A 20573-nucleotide genomic window follows, 5' to 3' on the forward strand; every position below is an offset into this window, starting at 1 on the left:
CCCCTGAGAAAAAGGGACACAATTCACCTGGACCCTCATGAGGGGTGTGAAGGGGTTGACTAACCACTGGTGCCTGTAAGGCAGGAGGGGCAACATTGCTTCCTTGTTAGGTGGCCTTTCTGGGTGGGTCTCAATTTCCAGCTCCCTGGAAGTATTTCTACCCAGCTCCCTGGAAGTATTTCTACCCAGCTCCCTGGAAGAATTTCTGGCTGGAAGTAGTTCATGATTTCTACCCACAGAGCCTGTTTCGGATGTCAAGATAGTCAAGTATAGCCACTTTCACCCAGCCATAGTCTTGGGCAGAGACTGTGTCCAGTCCCTGGTATGCAGGTGCTGGCCTCGTGGCATACCAGCTCCTGTCAGGTAAGGTGAGAACAGGGTGGCCCACGATCAGGTGGCACTGGGTTGCCTTCTGCCACTTACTCAGACATTACCAAGAAAGCCTCTCGGTTGTCTCCAGGGCCTGTCTTTGTGAGTTTTACTGCCACAGGTGGGGCCACTTGGCCTGGGTTACAGCCACTGGAGGGGGAACCGTGTGGAGACCCGAAGACTCCATCAGGGCCATTACTTATTGGAACAGCCTTTGCTGCTGTTCCTGCTGTTCTGCCCATAAGACCCAGACCAGCTGATGCTGGTGGGCAGCTATTTGCTGCAGGAGTTGCTGCTGCTGGTTTTCAGTCATCCATTTGAGAAGACACTCTATGTTCATGTGGTCTGTCCTATCAACCCATTCCTTTAAGTCTAGGGTATTTGCCTGTCTGGGTCAGTCAGTCCCCCTGCTCTCTAGGGGTGGGAAGGATGCCTGCATTCTCCAACCGTTGTGAAGGGGTTGACTCACCACTGGCACCTCCTTGTGGCTGGGCATGGTGTAGCATGTCTCCCCCTGCTGGGTGGCTCCTGCCAACAGCTGCTCCACCTCTGCAATGACCTGCCTCTTCCTGTGATTTAGCCCTTCAGCCAGTTTACTTAAAATGTCTCCCCTTCTGGGGTAGTCCAGAAACAAAAAGCAAGGGGAATTAACACCATTAAGCTGAGCTAGTAAGAGATAGATAAAAATGATGTTGCTTTTAGGATGAATTTTTAGATTGCTACAATTTTATCTTCAGGTGCACACTGAAAATTAAGTTTTCCATGTTACTACCTTATTGTAATGTGGTAACGCTGGAATCTACAGTCCTAAAACATTCCAAAAATAGTACCTTTTTATATAATAATAAGTTTTACTATTGTAGTCAGCAGTCTGGTATATGAGTACCTCATCTGCATTAATAAATGTATCCTCTACACACTTTGAGACAGGAAAGTATTGCTATCCCCGTTTTACAGATGGAAAAATTGAGGAACAGAAAATTGTGAAATACATTAGATCCCTTGTGAAGCCTTTGACAGAATTTCCTAAATCCTAGTCCAGTACTGAGCCATAAACTTATCCTTCCTGTTAGGTGTTGCCGTGAAAATTCCTGAGGATTCATTTATTTAGTCTTCTGGGTTGAGTTGTAGAATTGGGAATGGGGGAGAGAATGGAGGGAATAATTGGCTTAAACTGTTGGGCAGTTAGCACTACAGTCAGTATTTAGGAGTTTGACTAAGTGACCTTCAAAGGAGTGGAGGAGTTGGAATTATATTCATTTTGCTAAGCCACGGTGAGATGACAGTCACCTTACGGGAGGTGTATGGAGAAGGTCTGAGAATCAGTTAATATCCAGAAGATTAAGTACCTAACAGAGCACCCTTCGTAAATGCAGACTGTTTGGGAGAAACTTTATTGTCCCCTGAAATTACTGAATATTAAAGTACAATAATACAAATAAATAATAATAATAAAATTAATGATCTGTTTTATGTTCTTTTTATATATTGTTCCTATTTTTACGTATAATAACTATTGTTTGTAAGTAAATTCATCCTTTGTTTTACATTATCCTGTTGGAGTGTTGTATGATAAAAGGGAAAAGGAGATAAATAATATAAACTGGTCTGCCTTCAAAACATGTCTCATTAAAATAGAGGCATAAGAGGGATCAGAGAGCTTTACCGTGTCCTGAAAAGCTATAAACAGAGTGGTGGTTGGAGCATTTTATATTCATTAAAGACCTCCTTATTATGGACAGATTCAGCACATACAGGAGACACTTACGACAGCAGGATAATTTGTATGCCAGTTTTTGATTTTCTTAGCTTTATGTCAGCAATAATAGCCAGCATCAGGTTGGTTCCACTTCATGAGGTCTCTGACGCATATACATCAAGCTTACTTTAGTTTTTATTTTTTTAACTAAACTTGATTGCCTTACACTTTATGATGTCAGGAAACCTGTCTGCTTTTAATTGTCCAAGCTGAAAGAGGTTAAATCTCTCATCTTGGTTGTCTGTGGGACCTGTCTATGTCTTTGTTCAATATTTCTATCTTTAAATCCAATATTTGTTCATATTTTCATATTGTTTCCCTTTTAGTTGTAGAGAACACACATGGTGAAAAAGAACTTTGTCAGTACTCTTTGCAACCTATTTTTGGAGTTGAAATAGAATTTCTAGGACATCTTTTATATGAAAAGTAAAAATCATTTCAGTTAAGTAAAGGGCTCTTCCATAAATGCAGAATGACTGGTAGAATGAGAGAGCAGGACAAGCAGCCGAGTAAGAACTATAATTTTTTTAAATGAATTATGGCTTTTTAATATCAGATTTTATAATGAGCCTCGGACATTGTTGTGAAAAGGAAAATTGGTAATATTTCCTTCACTAGTTCTCCTCTTTGTTCTTCATTGTCAGGAGCATTCTGAGAAGTCGAGCCTCAGCAGCAGCAGCAACGGAGCAGCCAGTTTCAAAAGTGAATTTTCAGAAAGCACTGATATTCCAACCGAAAACTTTCATCCAACATGTGGAAAAGATGAAGACAGAACATGTGATGAAATCCTATCAGATGACAACTACACTTTAGAAAACTCTGAGAAAGGTAGTCAATAGCAGAAGAAACACCAGGAATGATAGCACTGTGCTCAGAGCTTAGTTAAAAGCTTCCTTTCTGCTTTTGTTTTTATGCACAGATGTCTTCTCTGAATTAGATGATGAGCTGGACATATCAGATAATTCCAGCAGCTCCAGTTCAAGTCCTTTGAAAGAGTCTGCATTTGGTGAGTTTCTTTGCACACAAAGCAATACACTGATTTCTAACAGTAAGACATCTGAGTTGTTCTGAAATATTTGGGGACTTTCTGATTAATTGCAACTTCTCCATCTGTTGGAAGAGAAAAGGCCCCCAGAAAAAGAAAACTAAGAGAAACGTTCCCTAGTGTTGCCATTTTTTCACTGCAATATAATGCTGTTTTATTTTGTATAGCATCTTTCTTATGAGATTATCCCAATATTCTAATCACTTTTAAAAAGCAGATGGATAGAGAAATTGAGATGCTGTTTAGGCAAAGGAGAAAAGATAAGTTTTCAGATTTGAAAAATAAGAGAGCTGATGAGATAGAGAGGTAGAAGAAGGCTGCTCCATATGGAGCTGCAGAGGAGGAGGCTCTTGCATCAACAATGGTGAGATTATGTGAAAGAATAAAAAGGTGGCCTATGTTAGATAAACAGAGGGAGTGGAGAGAGATACAGTCTGGATATGCATTTGAGTGTGATTGTATGGAATCAGATTATGCAGTGTGGTTAGATGTTGGAATTAAAAGGGAGTTTACTATACAGTGTAGTCATCTGTGTGCCCATGCTTGGTTATTATGGTTGAAAGACAGGTGGAGTTTAGTTTGGTGTGCATGTAAATGCTGGCTTACTGGGGATTTCCTGGATTTTTAGCAATTTTATTACTAAATGGGCTCTTAATCTGTGGGTCAGAAGCAGGTGTCAGAAGGTTGCCACCCCCTTGCCCTGGTTAAATGGGAAGAGATCCTACAGGCATCTTGGTGTGGAAAAGGGGATCATGGTATTGAAAAGCTGAATAACTCTACTGAGCCAAAATCAGAAATTCCATCTCACAGGGAATTTGAATATTTCAGCATTTGTTTTTGTCCTGAATCAGGATGAAAAACTGAAACAATTTTTTTTTTCATGGAGTGAAAAGTTCCAAAAAGTTTTGCTTCAGAAATGTCAAACTATTTGGTTTTGTCATTTCTGATCTAAACAAAATATTTCAATATTTACCATTTTTTTTCATTTTGGTTTGTTGAACTGACTCTAATTATTTCGTTTCAGTTCAATTCAACATTAAACTGTGTTTCCCTATGGCAGCGCATTGTCTCATAGGAGTTACAGCTGATAACCCTTTTCTCTCCTATGGGCTGGGCCAACTTGCTGGACTACATCTTCCATGATGCACCTGCAAACAAATGATTCCCATATACCATTCTGCTCAGTCAGAGGGGAGACTGTGTTACATTGGGAGATGCAGTCTGGCCAGGCAATTCAGTCCATAGGAGAGAATGAGGCCATGAGTCATCCAAACTACCATTCCCATGAGACAATTTCCCACCATAGGGAAATGCAGTTTTGTGTTAAACTGACTCAAAATTAAACATTTCAGGTTTGTTCAGCAAACCAAAATATTTCAGTTTTGGTTAAACCTTCCAAAAATGACATTTTGTTTTGGTTTTCCGAACAGAAAATCAAATTATTTGGGTAAAATCTCAAGTTTCCTGCAGAATATTTTAATTTTGTGGAAACTGCATGTACCATCAAAATATCATTCAGATAGAAAATTCCTGACCACCTGTTTAAGAAGTTCGAAAGGTGGAAGAAATGCAGTTGACTGAAGATTTTTTGTGGGGTTTTATTCCAAACTTCAAGAACCATTCAGAATGTTGCTGTTTTGGTAAGGTTGTTACAATGCAGTGCTAATTACTAGATGGTTTTCCTTCTTCCGTCACACGTACTGACTGATATGTCTTCTTGTTGATTTAAGTGTCTAGCCAGTAGAGGGGGAAAACACAGAATAACTGGATAATGCTCTTTAAAGTCCCTTAATAATTTTTGGAGAAGGTAGCAGCCTATATTTGAAGTTGTTATTTGTACAGCTCTTTCAAATGACTCATCATTTATTATCAGTTCTGGCCTATAAGTGGCATCCCATCCCAAAAATGTCATTAGTTGTATAATAAATAAATTTCTAACCATCAGAGGAGTGAAGTTTTGGAATTGCCTTCCAAGGGAAGCAGTGGGGGCAAAAGACCTATCTGACTTTAAGATTAAACTCGATAAGTTTGTGGAGGAGATGGTATGATGGGATAACATGGTTTTGGTAATTAAATATTCATGGTAAATAGGCCCAATGGCCTGTGATGGGATATTAGATGGGGTGGGATCCAAGTTACCCAGGAAAGAATTTTCTGTAGTATCTGGCTGATGAATCTTGCCCATATGCTCAGGGTTTAGCTGATCGCCATATTTGGGGTCGGGAAGGAATTTTCCTGCAGGGCAGATTGGAAGAGGCCCTGGAGGTTTTTCGCCTTCCTCTGTAGCATGGGGCATGGGTCACTTGCTGGAGGATTCTCTGCTCCTTGAAGTCTTTAAACTACGATTTGAGGACTTCAATAACACAGATATAGGTGTGAGGTTTTTTGCGGGAGTGATGGGTGAAATTCTGTGGCCTGCATTGTGCAGGATCATCAGACTAGATGATCATAATGGTCCCTTCTGACCTAAATATCTATGAATCAGTGAATCTAAATTGCTTGTCATTCATTTTTCTTGGGCTGTGATTTGCACACCAACAAAGCATCTTCATTTACTAATGGCTAAATAGCTCTTTGCCAAGTTTCAGCTCATCCACTGAAGTGCCTAAAGGGGAAAGAATCCATCAGTTCCTCTTACACCCATTAATTTTAGTCAGAAATTCCAGAATTTGTCACATCTCCCCACCCAGAAAGTTTGTAACTGGTACAAAACCACTGCTGGGTTACATTTAAGAAAAATAATTACATAAATCACAGATTTTAGATCACCAGGCTGTGGTTTCTACTTAATGCTGAATATTTTCAGTGTTGGGTATAAAAAGTTGTCAAAAGTTATTTTCTTCTAGGAAAAATAAAAGACAACTTTATGAAAAATATTCGTTTTTTAAAATTTTTAAAGTTCCCTGATATTTGTAGCATCTTTATTAGAGCTGTAAGGGATTTTTGACAACATATTTTTCAGCAGAAAATGCAACATCTAAACTGAAACTTTTCTTGGAAAAGGGTTGGTTTTGATGAATTTTTCAACTTGAAAAAAAGTTTTCAAAACAGTTTTGAAATTGTTGAAACATTTTGCTTTGACATTTTCTAAATGAAAAACTCTGGTTTTTGTTTTTTCTGGATCAAAATGACTTTTTGTTTCTCTCTCTCTCTCTCTCTCTCTCTCTCTCTCTCTGTATATATTTATTTTAAAAAATAGGACATGGTCAAAATTGAAACAAAATATTTAAATTGATCCAAGCCAGTTATTTTCTCCCAGAATTTTGTTTTTGTGAACATTTTTGAGATTTTGACTTTTTGCCTGATTTGGGAAGGGGAATTTTTCACACAACAGGTAAAACTCTTTCCCATCCAGCTCTAATGATTGTGATATGGTGTATCATTCCTATGAATATGTTTTTTCAGCATGCACCCCTGCTTTACAAGTGAATAACAGCACCCAGGAATTCTAGACATCACTCACTCTCTTTCTCTGTAGGATTCCCCCTCTCCTCCCTATTTGAAACTTCCTGATCTTTTGCAAAAAGGCATTCATTCCGTGCCAAAATGTTCTATGGGACAGAAACTGGTGTGCAGGATAAGGTATAATACAGAAGTATTTGGCCCGATTATGGGCCAGGAGATGCTGTGATATGTTTAATTATATACTTTCTGCCCTTTTTAAAAAAAAATCGGTAAAGGTAGAACTGTATTTAACAGTTAGAAGAAGAAGGGGACGGAGCTTGTAGTGCAGTCATTTTTAACTTCACAAGACCGATTCCCTTAACAGCTTCAAGTTTGCCCTATGCAAAAAACCTCATATGCTGTCGCAATTGTTCATGCTTCTTGACAATGACTTGTATCTGATCTTACTGGGTGTACTGAGTCAGGAGTTGACTTCGTACCCTGTCACACAAATCTCCACCCTCAATTGATTGAGGGTGCCAATTAACTCAGTCGAGATATAGCGGAGGGGATAATTGGATGAAAGTAACCCCAGCAGCTGGAACGCTATGAGGATACTTAACATGGGGAAAGAGATTCAATATGTGTTCTGACCCAGCCACTCCCAGTCTCTATTCAAGCCCAAGTTAATGGTATCTAGTCTGCATATTAATTCAAGATCAGCAGTTTCTCATTGGAATCTGTTTTGAAGCTTTTCTGTTGCAGACAAAATAGTGCTATATGAAATTGTTGTTAAAATCATTTTAAAAAAATAGTTTCCTTGAAAGATATTTTGTAGGTTAGACAAGAGCGTAGTTAATTATTTATGATCTTCCCTGTGTGTCTATTGCAGTGGGGATATTGTGTCTTTTGGTCACAGTTCATATAGGAACGAATCCATTTAATTGTCTTAAGATTATTAATAAAGAACAGAGATTAATGTGATACTAAGCAAAGAGAACAGAAACAGAAAATGGTTACAAGCAAATAAAATAACATGCTTTATAGGCCTAAAACGTAATTCTAGCAAATTGTGTCTTCTTAAATGGCTTTCTCGTTTACAGCATCCCCATCCCTTCCTGGTAGGAGGATCCAATGTTCAGAGAATCAGAGGGTGTTGTCCTTTTTGTTACCAAAGTGATGAACAACTAGAATGCCTTTTTACTCTCCTTATATTTCCCCAAATCCATTGTCTATGCCTTGAGAGCCAGGTAGATTCCCCAGGGTACAGACTCTGTCCTCCAGTGTGCTTAGTACACTGTTTCCTCCATCACTTGTAGCTTGATTGTTTACCTTATATGTTAATATTCTTTCATGGTCAATCCATATTCCATTATCTGTGTCAGGCTTGATTTATGCACTGCCTCCAAAACACATTTTAAGAATATATATCTGGCACATATACATAACTTTATACACAGTCCATACACACATCATGGTGTTCCTGACCAGCATGTCACCAGTTTACGTATGATACCTTACAAGAAACACTTTTATAGTACAATATGTGTGCAGTTGATTCAGTATAGGCCAAGACTATAGCAGGGTTAAAAAAGAACTAGATAAATTCATGGAGGATAGGTCCATCAATGGCTATTAACCACAAAGGACAGGGATGGTATCCCTAGCCTCCGTTTGCCAGAGGCTGGTAGTGGGCACATTCAGCACCCATGGAGTCAATGCCTATGCAGGATGTAGTTGCTGAAATTGCAGCTACTGCCCAGGATCAACTAAAATAACTTTTAAAAAGCTTATAAAAACTATTATATATAATTTGGTTAATTTGACCTTGCTACTGAGAAGATGTTAGAAAAAGCATTTAAAAAAAACAAATACTATTATTGTTTTCCCCTCCCTCAGGCACACCAATGATTCTTATATGAGCGCTGATTTAATTTTCCTTTCAGTCCAGTTAGTTTTAGGAGGCATTTTTTTAAAGACACTACCAGACAGAAAAGCAAAGCAAAGCAAAACATTCTCTCTCCCTATTTTTTATAGCCTTCTCTCCTTGTCACAATATCTTCACTTAATATTACATGTTGTAAGCAGAGGCAAGAAGATGGTCAGACTACTGCAAGGGGAAAATTTTAAAAACTGTGCACTAGAATTTATTTATATGATTTTTACCGATGTTCATGTGAGTCCTGAAACTAAATCCTTAAATATTCCTTTGAATTAAGTCTCCAATTAAAGATGGCAATCATAGTAACTTTCCTGGTGCCCCACTGATTTTCTTAAAAGACCTCACAGAATTAATAGAAATTTTCATAGTAGAGGGACTGGTAAAGATCAAAGGATCTGGCCTAGACACTTCCCCTAAAAGTTATGAGGGAGTCCTCTTCCCAGCTCCAACCATTTTGTGCAAGCTCATTTATAGGGGCCCAATCCAGTAGGTGAACTCTGAGTAGGCTTTTCAGATTGGATCCTGCAGGCAAGTTTGGCAGAGCAACTCTTATTTTCCATGGTTCATGAATCACTCTGGGACTTAGGCTCTGGACCCCTTGGTTGGGGCAGCAGCAGATACCCAGAAGCAGAAACATAGGTGCCTATGGAACATTTACTGCAAAAATTTAGATGCCAAACTAGTTTAGGCACTAGCAGGTTCAGGGGCACACTTACTAGACTTCTGTGAAACCCAGTGGAGCCTGATTCTGGGGTTTAGGCATGTAAAGTGGTAGTTAGGTACCTACATTCTTCTGCGAATCTAGTCTCTGGATGATATTTATTTATTTTGCCTTCAGACTACCATAAACTAACGGCTGGTCTACACTGTAGACAAATCCATACCCGTAAAAGATGTAGCTATACTGACCTAACCCCTGGTGTAGACAGTGCTAGGTTGATGGAAAAATTCTTCCATTACTCTAGCTCTACTGCCTCTTGGGAAAGTGGATTACCTACACCGACAAGATAACCCCTTCCATCGGTATAGGTAGAGTCTACACTGAAGTGTTACAGCAGCTGCAGCTGTGCTGCTGTAGTATTTCAAATGTGGACAGGCCCTAAGAAATGTGTCTCAACACTCATGGCTTGTCTACCTGGGGACACTAGGGAAGTTAAGACAAATTAACTAAAGGTCAGAAGTCAACGTGCATAAATTAAAGCACATTACCTCCCACCCAGGTGGATGTTCTGTTTCAGGAGTAAAGTAGCCTTAGTTACCTGTGCCTTAATCCTCCTCCAAGGAGGATTAATATATAGCAAACAAGTAAGACCACTTTACTTCTGATTAAGAGCTTCAACACGGGTGGAGGTGGGGTTAACACACTTTAATTTGTGCCCATTGACTTTTCACTTTTAGTTGATTCTCCTTAACTTCTCCGAGCGTCCCTGTGGAGACGTGCCCTCAATTTACAAGCCATTTGGACTAAACCATATTTTCCCCACACAACACCATTGTCCCCATTCAAACTGTAGCCTGATCTACAGATTATGTATAAATTATTTTGATTACTTAAGAATTCCCAGTTATCACTTTGAGGGTTGACAGATTCTTGACCCAAGATCAGGCCCAGTATTACTAAAATTACAGTATAGTTGTGCACACTCCGATGTGCACAGTTGCAACGCTCACACTATAGGAACTCTTCTGTATTTACAATAAATTTATTAATACATTTAGCACAGTCACAAACACTCTAACCAATAAGGTGGACAGAGATAATAAATGTACATCTGAACATTCATATGCTCTCACCATCACTTGCAGATGAACTTAAATTGTTAGCCATTATCTTCCTTATCATTACCAGTTGCAATCATTCTGGCACCTCCCAAGGGCTACATCTCTCCCTCCCTCCCTCTCCCACCCCCCCCCCCAGCTGGGATACAGCTTTTATAAAATGTTACACGGATACCACTATGTCTAATGCATATTCAGTAGGGGGTTCTGCCCTCTTCCTTATTTGTATTTCCTCATGCTACTAATGTTAGGGGTCATTCTCCTATAGATTAGTTTATTAATGATCTCAACTTATTTTCAAGTACTTCAACTTGTTGCCATGTCCTGTGTTCAGACATTTGCAGGCATTCTATCCAAAAGCTGGTATTGGCTGAAGTCATTATGGGCAAAATTCCCCCTCACACTCTGTTCCGCAAAACTTAGGGGTGACCATTAGGTCATTTATCTGTGTCAAAGTTCATAGGCCTCAAGGCTTATGCTAACTGCTGAAGCCAATGTGTTATAGGATACAGGCCTGTAGATTCCTTGCATTACTGCTGAGTATAATGAAGGCAAGGCAGTAAATATAATAAAGCCAAGCTTGCCCTAGGGGCTACAAAATCCAAGGAGACTTCTATGGGAAAGAGAAAGTATGGCCTTATCAGGGAATCTGAGTTCCATTCCTGCTGTGTAACCTTGGGCAAGTCCTTCACCTGTCTGTGCTTCTGTTTCCTCTCTCATCCTTTGTCTGGCTTGTCTGTTTGAGACAGTTCCTCCTCTGGAGAGCTTACAATCTGTTACTGCTAGTATTATTATTAGTAGTATTTATTTATTTGTATTATTGTTGTGCCTAAATGTGAGGTGCCTCCTTGTGCTAATCACTGTATAAACACTTACTGTGCGTTTATACAGTGTCTATCACAAAGGGACCCCAGTCTCGGCTGAGGACTTTATGTGGTACTCTAATTCAAATTATTATTGTTAACCACAACAGGGCCACTGGATAATAGCTATTGTTTAGTGATCTGCATCACTACTTCTGTTTCTTTGGTACTAAAAAGTATTTCCCCAATCTTGGTATGTGATTCAGGAACTGTCTCTATTACATGTATGCTAGGTACTTATGAGTGTATAGAGACAGGCTCTTTGGTGTGAAATATCATGCAACAGTATATTCATAAGTCACAAGATTGGCAGGTCAAATATGATGAGTCAGCTTCTGGTTTGACTATGGAAGGAAGCTATTTCCTGTTTGGGAGACAATGTATTTGACACAGGGATAGGAGTCTGTATATATAGTATAATTTAGAAGTATGTACGTTCTTGAGAAGGGGCAGCTGGCTCCTCTGAGTTAACACTGCTCTTTCAGAACTCCATCAAGCAGCTCTGTGTTCAAAACGAGGTCTCTAGCCAAATGGTGTCTGATACTGCTCTAGGAGCTTATTTGTTCTTCTATATTCCTCAAACCCATTATACTCTGTTACAACCATGTCTTGAAGCTATTATCCAAAATCCTTATCCAAGCTATGTGATCCCAGTGTCAATTAAAACTACACTACCACCCTTGGATTGATATTATTGTATTTGCTTCCATAAACAAAAAGGGAGCCATTTGCAACTCCAAAGAGCCCCACTCAAAATTTTTACATTTCACAAGGATGTGTTTGAGACAGTGAGCACTCTAAACTCCCTAATCAGGAGCCATGATATAATGATCGTCAAAATGTCCTGTAAACATCACGTGATACTGAGTTTCATGGCTCTCCTGTTGATGTTATTTGTACGTCAGTAGTGCCCAAAGGCCTAAATCAAAATCAGGGCCCAGGGGATGTTGATTTGTTCTGTGGAAACTCTCTTCTCTGTCTTAAATCTCACTATTAAATCCATTTGCAGCCAAAATATTCTATATTTTATTTCTTGACTCATCAAAGAGAATCTAGCCCATTTGTAGTTGCATCGTTTACCTATTCTTTGAGCCAAGTGCCATGCAGTAGGTGTACCTGTTTTGCTGTACAACAGTAACAGGGAAAACAAGAGAGAGGTATGACTTTTTTATCGTCAGCTCTGACCTAAATAAAAGATGAATGGTTTCTTTTATAATTTATCTTAAACTGAGCTCCACATGATAGATGACAATCTCCTTCACGATCTTTTCATTATTGCCAGGGAATCTTGAAAAGGGAAGAAAACTGTAGAGACTATAATGTAGCACATTTTGAGGGTATGTCTTCACGAGTAACATTAAAGCACTGCTGCGGCAGTGCAGGAACGTGGCTGTGTAGTTGCAGCACCAGCGCCGGGAGAGAGCTCTCCCAGCACTGTAAAAAAACCCACCCTCACGAGGGGAGTAGCTACCAGTGCTGGTGCACTGTCTACCCTGCACTTCAGTGCTGAAGCTTGCATCGCTCAGAGGGCTGGGTTTTTTTCCACACCCCTGAGTGAGAAAGTTTCAGCGCTGTAAAGTGGCAGTGTAGACAAGGCCTCACGTCTTGACATGTGCTTGAGCCTCATAGAAAAGGATTCAAGTCACTTGGAAATTTATTCAGATTTGAAGGATGGGCCTTTTCTGAAATCTCAGATTTTTGCTCTCATACTGATGCAGCTCCACCAGCACTGGCAATGGTGGGAAAACTAGTGTCAGATCTGGCACAATAAGTTTTAGTACAGTGTTGTCCAATTCTGAGTAATTAAACACTGCTGTTCCCAGGCTACGATAATACTTTCATTGTTACTACCAATAGTGGAAAGAGAGGTACCACAGACAAGGGTAGAATATACTATGAATATGCAAAGGAAAAATGGTGAAGACCTGCTTAGTTTCTGCTATTAAGATGACCTTTGATAGGATGAAATATTTCTTTGTTCTGAATGTACAGACACATTCTGCCTTCCCACACAAAATGGGGGCAAGAGGCAGTGGTCTAAACACAATTAGAATTAAAATGGTTTGCGGAGCAGTCGGTAAGTTATCATCAATAGAACAGTTGTACAGAAATCTTTTCTGTCATGGCTTATAAGTGAATAAATAGTAAAGATTATGAAGGATCCCCCCCCAATGCATTGGGGAACTATGTGAATGAATGTCCTAGCGTTGATTAGGAGACTGCTCGGTCCAGTGGTTAGAGAACAGATCCACTGGGTTCTGTTCTAGCTCTCCTACTGATTCACTGCATAATTGTGAGCAAGTCAGTTAACTTCATTGCAGCTTAGCTGCTATGTCTTTAAATCAGTGGGACTATTTGAGAAGTAAGGTACTATTCACATACACAAGAGTGAGAGAATTTGGCCCAAAGTAAAAAGCTAAAAATTAGTGGCAATTTTTAAGTTTTGTATTTATTTTCTGCTGTTGTGTACTAAGACATTTCTAGAATTATATAGAGCATTAAATATATGTTTATGATATTTTATATTGTGCCATGAAAACTCAAAATTTTATCTCTGAAAAATAGTACTCTTTCTGCAGGGAAAAAGATACATTAAGGCCCCAGTCTTGCAAAGCCTTTCATACATGCTTAGTTTTAAGCAAGTGAGTGATCCAACATATACATCAATCTTTGTGGTAGTAAGATCTTGGTTATGATGCAGGCAGATCCTTGGTGCATCACAAGGGGACTCAGCACTTAAATGTGTTATTCAAGATCACTGACTCTTTGTACAATGCTTGCAATTTTGAAGTTTAGATTTAGTTCTTAAGGGATGGTGGGGTTTAAGATTTTGGCACAATATACCTGCTGGGAAATTGACTATATTTCTATAAGATTCTTTCACTACAGAGAATATAGCCGTTGTGCATTTGTTTCAGGTATAATTAAACGAAGTTTCAGTGCTTCTGAAAGACAACCTCAGACAAGGTATGTACAATTTTAGGTTTCAAAAATCAGATTTGGTGATCCTTATTTTGAATTCCAGTGTGGATATTCCACAAATAATTTTTCCTAGTTGTCCTGGATGAAACGTTTGTGGAGTGTCTGCAAATGTTTTAATTACCTCAAGCTAATTGAGGATCAATTAACTTGAGGTAAAAACTCTGTCAACATACTGTTATGGATTGTCTATGCACAGAAGTTGCACCAGTTTAACGAAAGGTATGACATTAAATTGATTTAGTTAAACAAGTGCAGTTTTATGACTGGACACCTTTATGTCAGTGCTAACTAGAGCTGGTAGAAAAATACATTTTTTTATTTCTGCAAAATATTTTGAACAAAGCATATTTTTGGTGGGAAAAATATGCATGTATGTATTTAGCTGTGCACACAAATGTCTTGTCCTTTGAACTACTCTAAACTAGCTAGTGCTTCTTTACAAAATTAGATAAATGTTTTGGGAAATCCATGATCTGGTTAAATAGATTCTCCGGTTGCTGTCAACATATAAATGCCTTCTTGGTCTAGGGAGGAATGAGCACCAGGAGGGGTACCAAGAGGTCTTGAATACTATTCCCCCATCTTTGTTAACCGACCTTAATAGTACATAGACCTTCACAGTCCTTTTTAGTGAGGCATCACACCACTCTTAGGCCAACATTGTTACCACCCTTTTACAATGGAATAACTGAGGTTATGCAATTTGCTCAAGATCACATACGAAGTCTTTGTTAGAACCTGGAGTAGATTCAGATCAGCTAATACCTTTTATCCACTAGAGAAGAAAGCCATCAATGCAAATTTTCTGTTCCTTATAGTCACCATGGGTAAAGTGGGGCTAATAATACTTACCCGCCTTTATAAAGTGTGTTGACCTATACTGAGGAAAAAGGTTTCGATAGTTTAGTGGATTAGGGAAGGTTTTATACACTGAAGATCTGGATCCTTTGCTGTATGTTGAAGGCAAATAAATAGAACCTTAAATGTATTATTGTATAAAAACACTCATGCTTTTTAAACCAGTCTCATGATTATTTTGGAACCTGACTCATGATTTTGGTTGTCAGTCCTGTCTACTACTTGCCAGAAACTTTGTAAATTAAGGATTGTTGTTTTTTCACCCTGCTGAAGCAAGTCAACCTCTGTTTGTGGTTTTGTGGGTCTTTTTTTGTTTTGGACCAGATCAGAGAAAAGCTCTGCACAGTGGTGCATGCACCTTACAGAGGCAGGTGCAATATGTTGTTTCTTTTAACATTGTGTGGCAAATTGCCGGCACTACTATGGTGGGTCTCATGCTTTCTCTTTTTGGGGAGTGGGGGTGGGGGTGACACCCCCCAAGACCGGGAGAGAAGAGAGCTGACAGAGACATCGCCTGGGGAAGCTACAAATCATCGTGGAGGGGGCCGTAAGACTGAGTAACTTTTGAACTGTACTCTCGTGTGGGGGGAGTTTGACTGTGTCTTAACTGCGTTTGTAGGGGCACAGGGGGTGTTGCACGAAGCTGCCCCCCAATCCATCGGTGCCCCCCCAACACTATTACAACCGTCACGGCCCCCCGCCGTCCGTCCCTGCTGGCAACCTGCCATCTGTCTCTAGCCTCAACTGCTTGCTTTGAATTCCATCATCTGGACCAGACACAAGAGCCGACCAAACGAGACTCTTTGGATAAACGCGCGTGGGTCCGTGTTCCCTCCCCCACCCCCGGACTGCCCACCCCACAGTTTGCCCCTACTACCTGACCCCAACTCCTGTTTCCTTTCCCCTGTCCAGTCCGACCCATTTGCCCGCCCCCCGCCTGCAGCCCAACAGGGAAAAGTGATTAATCTGCTTCCCCCCCTCCTTCTGGTGTCTCCCCGTCTCTCCCTGCTCACGATGGCGGGGAATGAGAGGGGTGAGGCCCCTCTAACAACCTCAGTTGCCCCTCCCCCACCTACCCCCCTGCCCAACCCCCAAGCCCCCCTCCCCACCACTGCTGCCAAAACACTTGCCACCGTCCCTGCTGGGGCATCAGCAGCCAGAGGCACTGGGGCGACTATTACCGCTGCTATGCCCACCGCCCCCCCAGATTCTAGGAAAGCCCCCCCATTTAGCCGGAAAGGCCAGGGTGCGAAGAAGGGGAAGGGCCCAGCCACAACCATCAAGCCCTCCATGGCAGAGGCTGCCCCCACCGCTGTGGCCTCGTCATCGACCATGGCGTCCCTCCCCGCTGTTCCCTCCACCAGCTCTGCGAGCATCCCTCCCCCGGCCCCCAGGGCGTATGCCCAGGCGGTGGCAGCCCCCCCCCCCGCCTGCCGCCTCGTCCTCTCACCCACCCACCGCCTCCGCTACCATCAATAGCGGCCGGGGCCCCTTTCCCACCATGACCAGGAAGCACGGCGTCCGTTGCCTCCTGGTGCCCGCCTCGCCCCACGTGGAGACATACGTGCAGGCGTTGGCGAGAGTGGTAGGACCCACGGCTATTGTGGTGGCCTCCAAAATGTACGGGAAGGTCGTCTTTTTCTTAGCATCAGAGGCTGCCGCCCAGGAGGCGGTGGAGAAGGGCCTGGCGGTGGGGGGGGGGTGTTTGTCCCCCTGGAGCCGCTAGAAGACCTGGGCGTCTGCCTAGTTGTGACCTCTGTCCCTCCTTTTCTACCCAATGCCACCCTGTTACCCGCTCTCTCCACCCTGGGGAAACCCGTTTCTGTCATCAGCCCTCTCCCGTTGGGCTGCAAGGACCCCACCCTCCATCACATCCTTTCATTTCGCCGGCAAGTGCAGCTTCTACCGCTGCCGCCGGCATGTGACGAAGAGGCGCTCGAGGCGTCCTTCCTAGTCCCCTACCAGGGAGCCTGCTATCAGGTCTACTATTCCACAGGAGAGGCCCGGTGCTACCTCTGCCGATCAGCGGGGCATGTCCGAAGAGACTGCCCCTGGCCCGGCGGGGAGGGGCATCCAAGACCCCCAAGACCCGGCAGGACATCGGCTCCGTCATTGCCGGCGCCCCTGGCTGCCCAGCACCTGAAACCACCTCTCCTCCTGCTCAATCCACCGCTGCTCCTGCCCGGGCCCAAGAGACACCTCCCCTACAACGCCCAGACGAGCGAGGGAGCCCCGCCCTTGCTGTTAACAATCCAGCAGAGCCTATGGAGGAGGGTGCAGCAAAGATATTACTGGGCATAGGAGAGGGCCCGCCCCAAGGAGAACCGCCCCCCCATGTTGTCTCACCGTTACCCCACCGAGCCTCTGAACCATCGCCTCTGCCCCCCGACACGACCCCTGCTAACCAGCCCCCAGACGATGCTATGGAGGGCTGGACCCTAGTCCAGGGGAAGTGAGGCAAGCGGAAGGCTCGAGTTCCGCTGCACCCATCCGATGCGGAGGCCCCCCGGAAGACCAGGAAGGGAGGCACTGACACTGAGCTTTCCGCTATGCCCACGAGAGAGATCCATCCGCCGGTGTCAGGAGGGGAAGACAAAATAGCACTGGAAGGTAGAATCTCCCCTTCATGGGAGACCCTCCCCTCCGAGACCCCTGAGGAAGCCCCTTCTGCCCGAATATCATCCGAACCCCCCGCGAACCCCGAAGTGACCGTCGTAGCGGGCGCCAGAGTGGAGTCCCCCGGGGTGGCAGAAGACGACCTTTCCTCCATGTATGAGGAGATCAAGACCCTAAGTTTGACCCCGGTCACCCAGGGAGAGAATGACCTACTGCCGGCTGGCCTCGATCTGGGCAGCCTTACCCCAGTCCCCCTTTCCCCATGCTCCCTCCCCCAACCGCCTTCCCGGGCGAGCACCCTGCAGAAGGTGGTCCACCACCTGAAGCCATGGCTGCCAAATCCACCACAGAGCCTGCGCCTAGCATCAGTGGGAGCACCCCCTTAACCCTCGAATCTGTTCAGAAGGCACCACCTCTCAGCTGCTTGCCTCCCGAAGCCCAGAGCCTCGCCTCTGCCCCCGCCCCCACCCCCATCCCTGTCCCTGCCCAATCCACCTCCTCCTGCAATGCTATTGCCGCCCCTGGGGTTATTCTTTCCCATTTTTTGCAGATCCCCCCCAAGGAGCAGTCTTCGCATTTTCCTGCTGTGACCCATTAGGAGCTGCAATTTTCCCTCCGCCATCCTCTTCTACCCCAAGGCTTGAGATGGACCTAATAACTCTAGCCTGTCAGATGCCCCGTCAGTAGTCTGCACCCTGCCTGCCTGCCTCACCATGAGGCTGCACCAGGAGCCCCACCAGGGAATAACCCGGAAATCGCAACCCCCCCCGATGAGCTGCGAAAAGCATTGCGACAGTTTTTAGAAGACATCGGTGGCTCCCGCAACAGGGCACAGCTAGCTCTCCAGCTATGGGGGGACTTTGATCACATCCTCCAGCCCACAAGGGCCCTTATAAAGGAGGGTAAAGGGAAAGGAAGGCACGGTGCCGCGGCCTACGGGCGGGCCCGCAGCTTCCGTGACGATTTACTCACTTACGGGATGGGTCACGGATTGTTGCATGACCCGCCGGGGGCTGTGAACACCCCCGCCAACAAGGAACCCCCACCCCCCCAGCCCTCTGCATGATGCCCCTCATTATTGCAACTTTGAACACCAGGGGCTGTAGGATGGCTCTCCGCAGGTCCCAGGTGCTCTCTTACCTTCGGGAAGGGGGGTACTCTGTGGTTTTCCTGCAGGAGACCCATACGGATCCGACCGCCGAGGACACCTGGCGGCTGGAGTGGGGGGATGGGGTCTACTTCAGCCACTTCACGATTCGACAAGCTGGAGTGGCGACCCTGTTCTTCCCCAACCTACGGCCCGAGGTGCTAGGGGTCACTTAGGCCATGCTGGGCCACCTGCTGCATCTCCGAGTCCATATGGAGGGGCTCGTGGTCAACCTCGTTAACATCTATGCCCTGACAACAAGCCCGAAGCGGCTGCAATTCTATCAGCGGGTGTCCGACTTCCTCGGCACCCTAGATTCTCACGAGTGCTTAGTCCTGGGAGGGGAATTTAACACCACTCTCGAGGAACAGGACCGCTCAGGGGCCGAGCTGAGCCCGGCCGCTGCGAACATTCTCCGAGAAATAGTCGAACATCACTCCCTAGTAGACGTCTGGCATAACCACCACCCAGATGACACTTCTACGTTCACTTTTGTCCGGGTGGAGGCCCATCGGTCACACCACTCTCGGTTGGACCATATTTATTTATCCTGTTCCCATCTTTCACAGGCCCACTCCTCCAACATTCGGCCGGCCCCATTCTCTGACCATCATCTAGCCACCATAACAGCCTCCCTCCGTGCAGAGAGGCCGGGACCGACCAATTGGCACTTTAACAACAGCCTGTTGGAGGATGAGGGCTTCGTGACGTCCTTCCGGGAGTTTTGGCTGGCCTGGCGAGAGCAGCGGCATGCCTTTCCCTCGGTGCGGCGATGGTGGGATCTAGGGAAGGTGCGCGCCAAGCTCTTCTGCCGTGACCACACCTGGGGCACCAGCCGACGGAGAAATGCGGCGATAGAACAGTTGGAAAGGGAGGTCTTAGAGATGGAGAGGCATCTGGCCGCCAGCCCCGAGGACCCGTTCCTCTGCGGAGCATGCTGGGAGAAGCGGGAGGAGCTCCGGACTCTCGAGGACCATCGGGCCCGAGGTGCCTTTGTTCAATCCCGCATCCGCCTCCTTCGGGAGATGGATCGCGGTTCCCGTTTCTTCTACGCCCTGGAGAAAATGAGGGGGGCCAAGAAACACGTCACCTGCCTTCTAGCAGAAGACGGCGCCCCCCTCACAGATCCGGTGGAGATGTGTGGGAGGGTCCATGACTTCTACACAAGCCTTTTCTCCCTGGATCCGACTGATCCTGGCGCTTGCAGGGTGCTCTGGGAGGAACTCCCCACGGTCAGCGTGGGCGATCGAGACCAACTAGAGCTGCCTCTCACCCTGGCCGAGTTCTTGGAAGCCCTCCGTCGCATGCCCACCAATAAATCTCCGGGCATGGACGGGCTGACCGTGGAGATCTACTGTGCGTTCTGGGACATTCTTGGCCCAGACCTAGCCACTGTCTGGGCTGAGTCTTTGCAGGGCGGGGTCCTCCCTCTTTCGTGCAGGCGAGCGGTGCTCGCCTTGTTGCTCCGCGATTTACGAAATTGGCGTCCCGCCTCGCTCCTTAGCACAGATTACAAAATCGTAGCGAAAGCAGTCTCGCTGCGGCTAGGGTCCGTGATTGCGGACGTGATCCACCCAGACCAGACCTATACTGTCTCAGGTCACAGCATTTTTGACAACCTATTTCTAATCCGAGATCTTTTGGAACTTGGGCGTAGAGATGGTCTGTCGTTTGCCCTCCTGTCTCTCGATCAGGAGAAGGCGTTCGATAGAGTGGACCATGGGTACCTCCTGGGCACTCTGCAAGCGTTTGGTTTCAGACCTCAGTTTGTGAGTTTTCTCCAGGTGCTGCACGCTTCCGCGGAGTGTCTGGTTAGGCTCAACTGGACC

The 20573-nt window shown here is 44.6% G+C and overlaps 1 protein-coding gene across 8 annotated transcripts in view; it reads left to right on the plus strand.

The window, feature by feature from the left end:
* The window catches only part of NEK10 (NIMA related kinase 10), a 173651-nt gene that overhangs the window by 123242 nt on the left and 29836 nt on the right, over window positions 1-20573 (plus strand). For 6 of the 8 annotated variants that reach the window (XM_073333426.2, XM_073333429.2, XM_078851753.1 and 3 more), the window contains 3 exons: window positions 2773-2956; window positions 3048-3134; window positions 14060-14108. In XM_073333426.2, the coding sequence (XP_073189527.2) occupies window positions 2773-2956; window positions 3048-3134; window positions 14060-14108 (320 nt within the window). The remainder of the gene's footprint in view (window positions 1-2772; window positions 2957-3047; window positions 3135-14059; window positions 14109-20573) is intronic. The other 2 variants (XM_078851754.1, XM_078851755.1) reach the window with 1 other exon arrangement.

The sequence above is a fragment of the Lepidochelys kempii genome, chromosome 2 (genome assembly GCF_965140285.1).
Source record: "Lepidochelys kempii isolate rLepKem1 chromosome 2, rLepKem1.hap1, whole genome shotgun sequence".
Lineage (NCBI taxonomy): Eukaryota > Metazoa > Chordata > Testudines > Cheloniidae > Lepidochelys > Lepidochelys kempii.